The sequence below is a fragment of the Ambystoma mexicanum genome, chromosome 13 (genome assembly GCF_040938575.1).
Source record: "Ambystoma mexicanum isolate Mex_15411 chromosome 13, UKY_AmexF1_1, whole genome shotgun sequence".
In the NCBI taxonomy this organism is placed as follows: domain Eukaryota; kingdom Metazoa; phylum Chordata; class Amphibia; order Caudata; family Ambystomatidae; genus Ambystoma; species Ambystoma mexicanum.
Window position 1 is genome coordinate 359,606,960 of NC_090938.1, and position 12,330 is coordinate 359,619,289.

The window sequence follows — 12,330 nt, forward strand, 5'->3', positions numbered from 1 at the left end:
TTCTTCACAAATACTGGGTGTGCAGGGAGGTTAATTCTCAGTCTTAGCCTTGCCCTTACACAATTATTATGACAAGGTAAATTGCAAAAATGCAATGATAAAACAAGATAATGCTATAAGGAGCACTGTGTAACCACCACCTCTTGTGACAAGTGATTAATGTGTATTCAATAAAAGACAATCCAAACAGAAGCAAAAAATGCGGAAACTCTTTGTTGTCTATAGCCAGGCTGGAGGGTGACCTAATACATCTTCACGTTTAATGTTTTTTTGTATTTTCTTGGACACAATAGAAATTACCTAGGCCTACTACAATTAATAAGTAGCCCCCCTAAATGTTACACGTCAGAACAGACCCCATTTGTTAACCAAGTACCTCTAGCCCGTTGTTCTGCCGTAGTTGGGCTATCCCTCCAGTTACCATTGGTAACTCCTGCAAGGGCAGGCTGAGCAATGAGAATTTTGGTTGGGGAGTGTTGGCCTAATAAAATATGGAGATGAACAATTCGAGGGGGAAGTTTGACGAGCGTGATTTAGTTGGCCGGTTGCTGCTTAAAGGGAAATGTTTTTATTGCAAACATGTGTTTGCAACCAAGGAGGGATTTGCAGTATGGACATTCATGAAGTACAACAGAATAAATGTGATTGTATATATGTAATAAAACCTGCGGCCTTTCTAAGCCGCAAAGAATAAGCTGGGTTGTGACATTTGTTATTACTGTAAAGGGTATGCCGCAAGAAGTGTTGTTAGTAATAAATGAATGCCAGAAAAAATACCCGGGGGAGGGGGGACTATGAACCAAGAAGTGGCCAAGTCCCACGGTTATGAGATTAAAAGGTCTCCACAGGTACTGTAAAAATCAAGCTTTCCCCAGAGAATGCTTGCATGCCCTTAGATGGCCTCTTACTTGATTCTGGGGCAATATCCCCCAACAAAGGGTTCTGGGGCAGTACCATTGTGGTGTAATTATTATAAGGAGCAATGTATATCACATGCAATAGTTTTCCCCGTTTGGTTTTGATCTGGTATTTCACCTCAGAACAACACATTGAAATACAACTCAACGCTGTGATGCAGGTGTTCTAAAACACCTCAGACAAATAACAGGAATTGATTGTAAAGGTAAATTGCTATACTACCTGTTGTCGCCACACCACTTAACCTCTTATATTCACTTTCCTTTCATTGTTTCTTGCCTTTTTTTTTCATGCCCATTTCTGCATTACTATTTTTATTTGAGTGCGGTTACGCACTGCTTGTTTGACTCATTTAGTTCCTCGACGTGTCTGGGAGTTTAATGTGTAACTGAATTAGCACATTTTTGGTGACGTGTACTTCAATTGATTATTTTTTTATTGTGATGTACTTAATTGAAAAATATTAAAAAGTAAAATGAATTCAGATTGCATGTGCCATTTATTTAATCTGGTTGTGATGACCCGTTTTATTCTGTGTTGCTTTATCCAAAGGATTCTCAGGGAAAGTGCGCATCTGTGGACAGTGCGGCGATCGAGCAGCAGTACAAGCAGAGCGGGAAGCGCCCCTTTGCATTCACCGTGGACGGCAAACAGTACCAGATCGACTTCAGAGGCAAGGCCCGCCTTTCACGCCAGAACCGCTTTGCACTGCCTTTTCGCCATTGAGATGCATTTACTAACGTGCTCATCGTTCCTCCCCTCCACATAGAGATGAAGCAAATCAATCTGGCCACGAACACTCGCCGCAAAGTCCGACGTCGCCCAAAGTTTTTGGGGGTGAAAATAGATTCTGCAAGGTAGGATTTCCGATCTGACCATAACAAGAGTTCAGCGATTTAAGTGACAACGTTGAGTATCTTAAGGTATATATATATATTTGGTTAGTGTTTTTTTTTCTTCCTGTAACTGCTTTTTTGTTACGCGCTCACTGGTCTGTGAAAACACGTTACGAAACACACATATAAGAAGTGCATTGTACGAGAATTGATTTTGGTGCGCAAACCATGGAGGTGGCTGAGAAACGCTCTAATTCATTGTGGGGGAGTCTGGAGGTTCGAGGCCTTCCAATCTAATAAGAGACGTTTTAGCTTCTCCTTCAAGGTTTCTGAAGTTACTATGACCCTTTCACCCACCACCAACCTTTACATAAACATTCTTGCTACATTGTGTCTCGAGCACCAAAACCTTCAGCAATGAGCAAAAAATGTAATCTCTTTTGTATAGTTTTTGCCGCTTAAGCAATAAGGGGAGCACACGGGGTTTGCATGTTTTCTGACATGGCAACACAAATTTAAAGAATCTGTGAAATTGAGATTGCGGAGCAAAAGTAATTTTATCCACTTCTTTGTGCACCTGCAGCAAAATCCATTGGCTCCGGTGTTTACCTGGTAAAAGTACCTTCATGTATGTGACATGCACTGGGTAGAATATGTGATGTGCTTAGTCACTGACCTAGCAGTCCTCTCTGCGCCTGAACACTAAAGACATTATGCTAGGCACACTAAATAAACTAGTAATCTCTGTTAGTAACTGAGCAGTCACCTAAAGGCGAAATACTATTTGCATGCAACAGAATGCTCTTTCATTTTCATGTTTAAGGCTATCATCTGCGGAAGAGCCATTCACTTCACAGTTCTTAAAGGCAATAACAATGGCAGTAGGCACTATACAAAATATCACTGGCATAACCTGTAGTAATATTAAAAAAGTATAATAGCTGGTGTTGAATTAATTTTGCTACACTTTTCTTCTAATGCCAAGTTGTCCTAATTTGTCCCTAGAATCGTATAGTCCACAGGACCGTGTGCAAAAATAGCAGGATTTATCTTGATGCTGGTAAAACTACCCCGAGCTGTAGAACGTTTCGTCCAAATTGTTAGAAAAGAAATTCTCAAATGCTACATTTGGACAAATTCGGCCACCATTAGTTCAAAGCCGAAATTACCGAACCTGAGGTGTGGCGGTGTCCCCCATGTTCGGTATTTTAGGCTTCGGGTTGCAGGGGTGTACAGCGCGTCCTCGACATTGGGAGTGGGTAATCCCCAAAAAAATCAAAGAAAAAGGGACCCTGCAGCATCAGCTGCGACCCGCTTTAGAGGGACTTAACTTATGCCGCAGGGTACAGGAGAGGTGGCGGCAGACGGAGAAAATGTAATTAGGGAGGGGTTGTGGGTCGATGGGTAGTTTGGGGGGACATTTTTTTTTTTACCAAAGTAAAAATGTATTTGCGGCGAAATCGGCTATGGTCAATTTCGCCACAATAATTTTTACCTCGGTCAAACAACTGCAATCCGCATTAGAAAAATATGAGATCTTCTATGTCTCAGGTTGACATTTCAGTAGTGCAGACTAGCCACTTCTTCTGAGGCCAGTATTTTGAATACCTTTTGAATTCAGTAGGATTAATAATACATGTTATTAATACACTAGCAGAAAATGCAGTCTGTGGTGTACTTTCTAGAAATATACAAAAACAAGAATGTCAGCTTACTTGGTGGTGTCTTGAACCCCAAGGTTCTGCATGCCTGCAGGAAAGGAGGACGTGCACGAGGAAGTGTTAGATGCCTGTAGATTAGGTATTCTACTGCTTTTGTAAATGGAGGAATCTCTCCATTTACACTCATTGCACAGTGCTGCTCAAACGCACTAGGGCCTTTCCGTGAACAATAGGATACGCAAGGTGCAGGACATGGCTGGTTCAGATACGGTTCACTGCTGAGTTGCAGGGCCTATTTGATTTATTACTGAGGAGGAAAACAAAATACAGCAACCAAAGAATATCGCTAGATACATATGGAGCATTAAATCTAGAGAGTCTGCAATCATTCACCCTTATCAACAAACATTGACAAAGTCAGTAGCTTTAGCTTTGGTGTATAGTTGTAAAAATTGGAGTGAGGAGAAAAGGATCATGGGGTGAAACAGGACAGCAAATTGAACCCTGAGTAGGCGCCCAGGTAGTGCAGAGTTGGGGTGGAGCAAGGAGAAAACTAAAGGAGGTCTTGTAAGCAGCTGACACCGAGTTCAAAGATTCAGTGCAGTTTGCGTATCCTGAGATTGCAGGAAGTGATTGGGATTTCGGAACCTGTCACAGAGCTTGTTGCTGGATTGTTGTGGAGGGTTGCCTGTGTCCCATGGCCGGTTATCCTCCCTTCCCTGGTGGGTAACCAGTGGAACAAGTGAGAGCTTTAACAGAACAAAATATGCACCAGAGGATTGGACAGGCACTGTGTTTGGGAGAATGTTAATTTCTGTGCCAATTCCCTTTAGCCTTAGAAACCCCTAGCTCTTTTGCTGGACTCGGGGCTTTTTAAATTGTACTCCTGAGTGAGTGGGACCTTTTTCTCACTCACTCATGTGTTTTCCTGACTATGATTTCCTGTGTTCCTTACTGTTTTATGGAGTCTGGTAAACTCCACAGGCATCTGCTTTTGCATTGTGACACACAGCACCTTTTGTGCAGTGCCACTTCTCTTAATGTTTAACTACATGTTCATGGGTGTACTACTGTTCCCAAGAATAGTAAGATGACCCCTGTCTTACATACCTTTAGTTTATGGGTCCAGAACACACCACCCTATGTGGAGTGCTGGAGGGTTACATAGTAATTCCTTTAACCCATTTTCATGTAACATTTTGTTACAATTAGTCACATGAATGGCTGGTGGCAGTGGTTTCTTTTTTACTGCCTAGTGACATGTATCTGCAGGCTGATACCTCAGCTGAAGTGCTGCACACAAGGGTGACCATTTTCCCAAAATGGCCCCTGTCTTCTTTTTTCACTATTTCTTATTAGTTAGTTTATTCTAGGCTTTTACTCTGTTGTTTGCATCAGGTTTGATCCCTTTGTATAGTTTGCCTTTGGTGGGCTTCAGCCCTGAAGCCCGCCCAGGCTCCAGTGTGTCTGGGAAGGCAGGAAGTGAGTGAGGGGGGGTCCCAAAACCTCCCAGTCCTTTGTCTCTAGGTGTGCCTGAGTGAAACCAGTTCCTATTTTCTGGACAGCCACCCTGCTGTGTGATTGACAGCCTCGGGCTGTGAATGAATGGGAACTTGCATAAAAAGCAGGGTTTTTGAAACTAAGAGTAGAGTCGCCCACTGGAGGACAGAATACGAAGCAGAAGACAAGAGAATACGCCAGCAGCACCCTCCTGGAAGATGAAGTGCTCAGTGAAACCCTGCAGCTGTGCTGAACCCGTTTTCAAATTGACAGGGAAGACCCATAAAAGACGACTTCCTCCCTTAGGCTGGTGGGACCAACTAGCCTCGAGACAACCTCTATTTTGGCACAACCCCCGACTTGCTGTGACTTTCCAAGGCTGCAGAAGCCCAATACCCGAGGTAGCTCGACCACTTGTGAGTGCATTGTCTTCCGAAGTCAGAATACGGACAGCTATCCCTAGGCATCCAGAGGACCCTACAGAAGCAAGAAATACTTGTCCAGAGCCCCCTCACCAGAGTCCAGGACCAAGGGATCAAGGAAATCCTAAGCAGAGATTTTCGTTCTCCGTTGGCACAGAGGAAAGGGCGCCAAAACCACAAAGAGCTGCTGAATCGATGCAAATGCATTGCTGCAGAATCCCTCTCTCGAGTGCTGCTGCAGGAGCCCACCAGATGTCCTCCCTTTCGTCAGCACAACCAAGGACCTGGAACAAGGGTCTACTGCATTGCATCTTGAAGACAACCAGCTGGAACACTTTCTTCATTTTCAAGGTACTGTGGGGCTTGGGGTATTTTCTCCTTTTGCCATTTGGGATTCTTCCTACCTTTTGGGAGTGTGTTTTACCCCCACCACCAAGTTGACCTAAACGTACCTGCATTGGTCTAAACTTACCTGCATTGGCCATACAGCTTGTGCTTTCTAATGGTGACTCCCCTTGAGTTGTTGTGATTTCTCTTTTGAACACGGACTACTTAAGAAACATTTCTAAGAAGAAGAGCATCAGAACTTTGACTTTGTCTGTCCCGGCTCCCTAAAGGCCTCCTTCTGAACCTATTGGCTTCGGCAGTGCTAGTTCCTTTGCAGGTCTTAAATATTGAACATTTTAATGCTGGGATAATTGACTGTCTGCACCCCTTTGGGAGAATCTAACGTTTCTCATAACCTACCAGTCTGTTTGATCTATCCCTAACCTTTCCTTCCAGAGAAACTAAATATTGCAAAGGTGATAATATATAAATGTTATGCTGACCTCAAATGACGTCACATCCGGTTGCTGGAACATGTGTAGCATATGACTGATTTACTCACCTGCTTTATTGTTCACTATTTGAACTGAATCCTAAATGGGAATTAATGTCCAGCAGTGGCTGCTTTTTAAAGAATGTTTTAAATATCTTTTTGTATAAATAAATAATGTGTTATAACTTTAAGTGTGTAATTGTTTACTTGGATACCTATATTTACTGGTTTCATTGCACAGATCTACAGCTCACATTACCTCTCTTAAGATAAGCCTGGCTGCTCAGTCACACTACAAACTTGTGTAGTGCAGGCCTATGTTAAAAGGTGGGTCTAATACCAAGGAGACAAGTCTTGTGTAGTCCCACACCAGTTGGACTGCACCAATTCTTACCTAACACAGTAATGAGCAGGTGCAAGAAGCTGGGTCTAAGCAGCAGCTAGTGCTGTTTGCTCTGCTAACCTCATGTTCCCTGTTGCCAAACTTCACTGCTGTTTGCACTTCCTTGTACCTTACTGCTCATTCTCATATCCTTGCCGCTCATTTGGAGCAGGGGTGGCCGGGCTGGAGAGGGGCTGACAAAAATGTGCCCAAAAAGCTACCTGATCTGTGACCTCGTCTTTTGGTTATTCTACCTTTCCAGCTGCATGGCAATGTTTTCCCCTCACTGGCTTTATTCTGTTACGCATTTACTTCTTACCTCTCCCTAAGATCTATTTAACAATTTGAAAGGAAGAATGAAGGGATGTGAGCTATGCCATCCCTTTCTGACTGCTTTATGTGGGGTACCTTTTAGGGATTTTTTTGCACAACCCTCATGTGGCGGATGTGTAACCATGTTTAAATGTTAAGCCTGTTAACCACGTTAAAAAGCTTTCAATAGTCTAACCAAAAAGAAAGACCAAACCTCTGCAAGGGAGGAGCAATGGGAGAATGATCAGGCTTAACTTCATTGAGAAGGAGGGCTGGTAGTGAAGTGTCCACACACTTAAGCAAAGAAACACACCACACTGGCATACAGAAATTATACACTTTGAGAACAAGTTACGCATATAATTAAGCATTAAGCACCGTTCCAAGGGCTGGAACAGGCGTTAATGGCCCTGGGGCTGAGTTAAAGGCCTGAGCGAAGCAAGGGTGTTTAATGAGAGCCAAGGGACATCTAGTTGGTTGGCGCAGAGTATTACCCTTTTGGGGTGGGACCAAGCCTGATTTGCATATGGTCTTTCCCCTTGTGTAATGGCTTGGCAGGCGAAGAATGATGACCTGGAGGGTTGCCCAGAGCAATGCCAGTGGTTAAGATTCATTCTAAACCTTCCAGCCATCACTTCTTTGTTTTTACTTTGTCACCCATAGTGGGACGGGTATGCCCAGACGTGGGTCGCGTGCCTGCTGGGCCTAGAGACCCAAGCTACTCTTCACTGATGAGGCCCAACAAGGCCGAAACATGTTTGGGGATGTATGGGGTCTAGTGCAGATGGGATGTGACCTAGCAGTTGGGGCTGGACTGCCCCTTTTGGGGCAGAACCAAGCCTGATTTGCATATGGTCGTTCCCCATCTGTAATGGCTTCGCAGGCAAAGAACGATGGTCTGGAGGGTTGCCCAGAGCAATGCCAGTGGTTAAGATTAATTCCAAACCTTCCAGCCATCACCTCTTTGTTTTTTCAGAGTATTAAATGACTTGTTTCCGAAATCAAAAAGGGACGTTGACACAGCGTTTCTGTAATACTATCCCTACTGTGACGTGTAAGGTACTCGTGGTCCTTCGCGTGTCAAGGTCCTCAGATTTTTTTTTTCCACGATCACGTTGGTCGCATTTCTCAGAGCTCTACACTATAGTTATTAGTCGCCAAGACTTACTTGTTTATTAACAATAGCATAGCATAGTAGTACTTCTCACTAGTTTCGATGCTCTCGATCGATGCATCTAGCAAAGCTTGACAAACTGTTGGGATTTCCACAAGCTTTATCGGTGGCCTACCTTCAAGTTTCAGCTTACACAGTATGGAGCATGAGGGGGGATAACATTTCACATAATTATTTAGAGAATGCCCCATTTACATTTCCCTTTAATCCTTCCATCTCACTGTCTTCTGGTGCATATAATGGAGAAGACTGCATTTAAATGTTGCCCATTTGCAACCGAAAATTTGCCCTGAAGGACACACATGACGTGTGTAAGCACTGCCTCCCTCGAGATCATCAGGAAACTCAGTGTAGAGCGTGTAAGCTTTTTCGGCCGAAAACCCTTAAGGACTGATGGTCAAAGTGCTGGGCAGCCTACGCGATGCAGGCTGAAGCATCATAGGAATACCCTGCAAGCGCAAAGGAATCTGTGGCTGAACAAGACCGCCCCAATGCCATACGTGATGCTGGAGAGACGTCAGAATTGGAGACAGAAGACTTCTGGATACTCGGCCACAGAAGGCAGGAGTCCTGCTCTGCCAAGAATGGTTCCTCTTATTAGAAGAGCATACACACTAAATGCACAGAGGGGGTAGCGCCCCACAAGGTGGCAACACAAGCGCACATTTCTTACACCCGCAGCTCATAGTTCGGTGCACCCGTTGAAAAGTGGAAAATCTGCTGCGGAACCTGGCCCTTCAGCAGTTGGTTCGGCACCTCAGAAGACATGTTTGCCCATCCAGACACACGCTGAGCAGGATAAGTTCCACGATTCCCGATCCCATACAGACATCTATCCAGGGGCAGCCGCTGAAACAGTCAGTTACAACAAATATCATTACACAATAGTCCGGGTACACAGAAGCGACTTCTCCATTGTCAGAGGTACTCCAAAAAAAGTCTAACATATCACAACAGGAGGAAATAGTGTTTCCCCTACAAAATACCCCGTCTGGACTAGACATAGATTCGAAAGCACCATGAACAAGATGGCATCTTTTATAGATTTTTTAAACAAACGCAGACCCATTTCCCAGGGTGAAGGGGAGCCTCCAGCTAAAGTTGACAGGGTATAACAGACTGTCCCCTATAAGGGTCTGTAATTGAGCTAGAGGTAGACTAGGAGTATAACACCTTTTTACAGGATGACCCCGGCACAGACCCTGATGAGCAATATGACTATTCTATACCATCCCCAGATGTCACACAAGAACCCATTTCTAAGTCACCAATTGATGACCAGCTGCTCTATAACAGCGTATTATAGAGAGCAGCATATTTTTTCAAAATAGACACTCAAGAGTCGAAGGAAGACACTGACTTTGTGGATAATATCCTCAATCAGAAGAAACAAGTAGGGTAATACATTCCTCTGTTACAATCGGTCTGAAGACGTCTGGTTCCTTCGGTGTCTACTCCTGCTCTTACTAGAGCTGTCAACCCAAGCATTGAGAAGCACTTTAAACCTGCCCCAACAGACTCCCTCTTTAAAAAGGGTCACCTAAAGGCTGATTCTCTCGTAATTACAACCATCCGCAAGAGGGCGGGTACTCCCCTAGTTACCTCCAAAGCGCCACTTGAAAAGGAGGGCAAAAGGATTTATGTACTCGGAAAGAAAGTCGCGACGTCTGTGGCGCACCAGATGCGGATAGCCAATAATACGACCCTTATGGCCATCTTTAACAGGGCCCATTGGTATGGGGTGGAAGAACAGGTTAGTGTGGTTGCGCTCTCAGATACTTAAGACCTTATCCAAGGGCAAGCAGACAGCTAATGCTGTTGGGGAGTTTTTAAGTCCATAGATATAGGACTTTATATGACTCTCTCCACTTGGCAATACAGAACTCCAACTTCTAGCAGAGGCCGGTACCACTCAAGGTAAGGGTAGCTATGGCAGTGCAGTCAAGATTATCTTAGGAGGGAGAGAGAGGACTGTAGGAAGTTACAAATACCTTTTAGCATACATATGGTCCAAATAAACTCTTATACACTCGGGGAGTTAGATGCAAATAATGGTTATTATATATACACAGGGAAAGACAAATCTTCAGAAAGTTAAGTACTATCAAAATTAGCAAACACATTATAAAACCAATGCAATACTTCTGGTAAGTGATACGCAGTGTAAAATGACTTATAGAATGGCAGTATGTAACTCAAGGTAAGTAACAACCACTTTGTAGTAGACATTGTAGAATATTCTGGTTCAGGGATAATATGAAGTTACAAGACCAACATTGGCAGATAAGCACTTTAAAACCTGTGTAATACTTTATTTAGAGAGGCCTTAGGCATTAGATGTCCTTCCCTATCTAGGTATGCGATTGTCTTAGAGTCAGAGGGGGACAATGGGCATCAGTGACCTGTTTTAGGCAGAACAGGATAAGGCACAAGCTGTAGAAAAGTCAACAGTTCAAGAGGATTCCTCTGCAACAAGTAAGTACTAAGCTTCTTGTAGGTAAAAAGTGTTCAGGGACTTTGTAGAAGGCTCCCTGAATCCGCACCAGCATTAGGCCTGGGCGATCATGTATGTTTGACCACCCAAATATACGAATCACTGCCCTACTCACACTGGAGCGGCATAATGACTCTCGGTAAGTATTACCTCGAGTCTCACAGTACCTCTGTAGTGAAGATGATGATGCATGTGGACAGCCTCACTATGCAGCAGCTGGTGGATCCGGTCATCAAATTCTTGATCTTCTGATGAAAGAAAGGACAAAGGGATTTTGCAGCAGCAGCATTCGAGTGGAAAAGCTCTGACCGAAGGATTCTTCATAGCTTGTCGTGGCTACATGGGTTTTGTGCCTTTTCAGGATGCCAGATGAAGAACTGTTCTCACCCGGTCGATCTAGTCTCGTTTTCTTTGTCCAGTACTCTGGTGAGGGGACTTCAAGGAGTGGAACCTTGCCTCTGGAGGTCCAAGGGGATTCCACCAAAGTTTCGGGAGATTTGATCTTCTTAAGACGATTAACTGCACAATGGTCGCAGGTCCCAGGTTATTGGCAGTTTGCGGCACAGGAATGTCCTGGTCGTCGTGGAATGGCTCAAATTGCAGGTCGTCTCTAGGCTGATTATGCCTACCAGCCCAATGCAAGGAGTTGTCCTCTTCAGAGCTTCTCAGTCACATGGAAAAAGGGGTCAGCACAGCAGCGTTCACTCAGCAGGCATCTCCCGTCGCTGGAAGTAGCTGCGAACGTCTTCTCTTCTTTCTCTTTGGATTCAGTTCCACTGGTCGGCTGACTGTGCAACAGGAATCTAACCCCTTATCCAGGAACCCAACCAATCTGCATTCATGCTAGATTGTAACTTTGGGGGGACAGCAGCCTCCCAGTTAGAACTGGTTCCAGGCAGGCATGCTAGAAGACAAAGACCATCAGAGTTCCAGGATCCTCCCCTGCTTCCTGTCCTCACAGACACACTCGTGCCTTTGCGGGCTTCTGAAAGGATTCCCTCTGACAAAGTCGAACCAGGACCTCCCAGACAAAGGACAAGCAACCAAGAAATGGCGAAAAAAAGAAAACCGTCACTGTTTTAGGTCAGTGGTGACCGTTCTGTGCATTACCGCAACTGTGAGCACAGCCTGCAAGTAAAAATTAAACAAAAGTCGGTAGAACACAGCCACAGCCACTCAGGTATGCTTGTCACTGTGACAGAAATGTTACAGGAGCAGTGAGAAAGTGGATACAGTGTAATCCATTAGCACTCGACATAAGGTGGTGTGTGCTGATCTCACAATATAAAATGTAGGATAAAAGATCTCCATGTGTTCTTAAAAGGAGAATACAATAAAAAGGGAAGTCCAAGGGGCTGCCCAGCAACACTGCACAGAAAGTGCTGTTAGGTGCAAAAGTACATTTCAGGTGCCCCAAAAGTTGGAGGAAAGTATGACTCCAAAAATAAAGTATGGAGATACACAAAAATGACTCCCGTAGCTAGAGAAAATTAATGGGCGAGTGGGGAATAAGGTTCCCACTCACCCAGGAACATAGGCAAAAAAATCCATAAGTCTATGTATGGCTTAAGAACTCAGGGTTAAACCTGAGACACAAGCCACTCTCATCAACATGCCCATATAAAACAATGGCCCTCATTACGACCCTGGCGGAAATTGACTGACCGGACCGCAACAGCGTAAATAGCGTTTCCGCCATAGCACGAAGGAGCAAAGTGCGGCCAATCACGACCCATCGGGCACGAGCATTACGCCATGGCGGAATCCGAAAGGCTGCGATGGCGGAAATGACCCCAAAACGGCCCTTACCG

General features: G+C 44.5%; 1 protein-coding gene across 1 annotated transcript in view; it reads left to right on the top strand.

The window, feature by feature from the left end:
• Positions 1 to 12,330, top strand: part of LOC138521214 (protein mono-ADP-ribosyltransferase PARP12-like) — a 693,870-nt gene that overhangs the window by 445,667 nt on the left and 235,873 nt on the right. The window contains exons 6-7 of the mRNA XM_069633866.1: positions 1,471 to 1,591; positions 1,688 to 1,775. Coding sequence (XP_069489967.1) covers positions 1,471 to 1,591; positions 1,688 to 1,775 — 209 coding nt within the window. The remainder of the gene's footprint in view (positions 1 to 1,470; positions 1,592 to 1,687; positions 1,776 to 12,330) is intronic.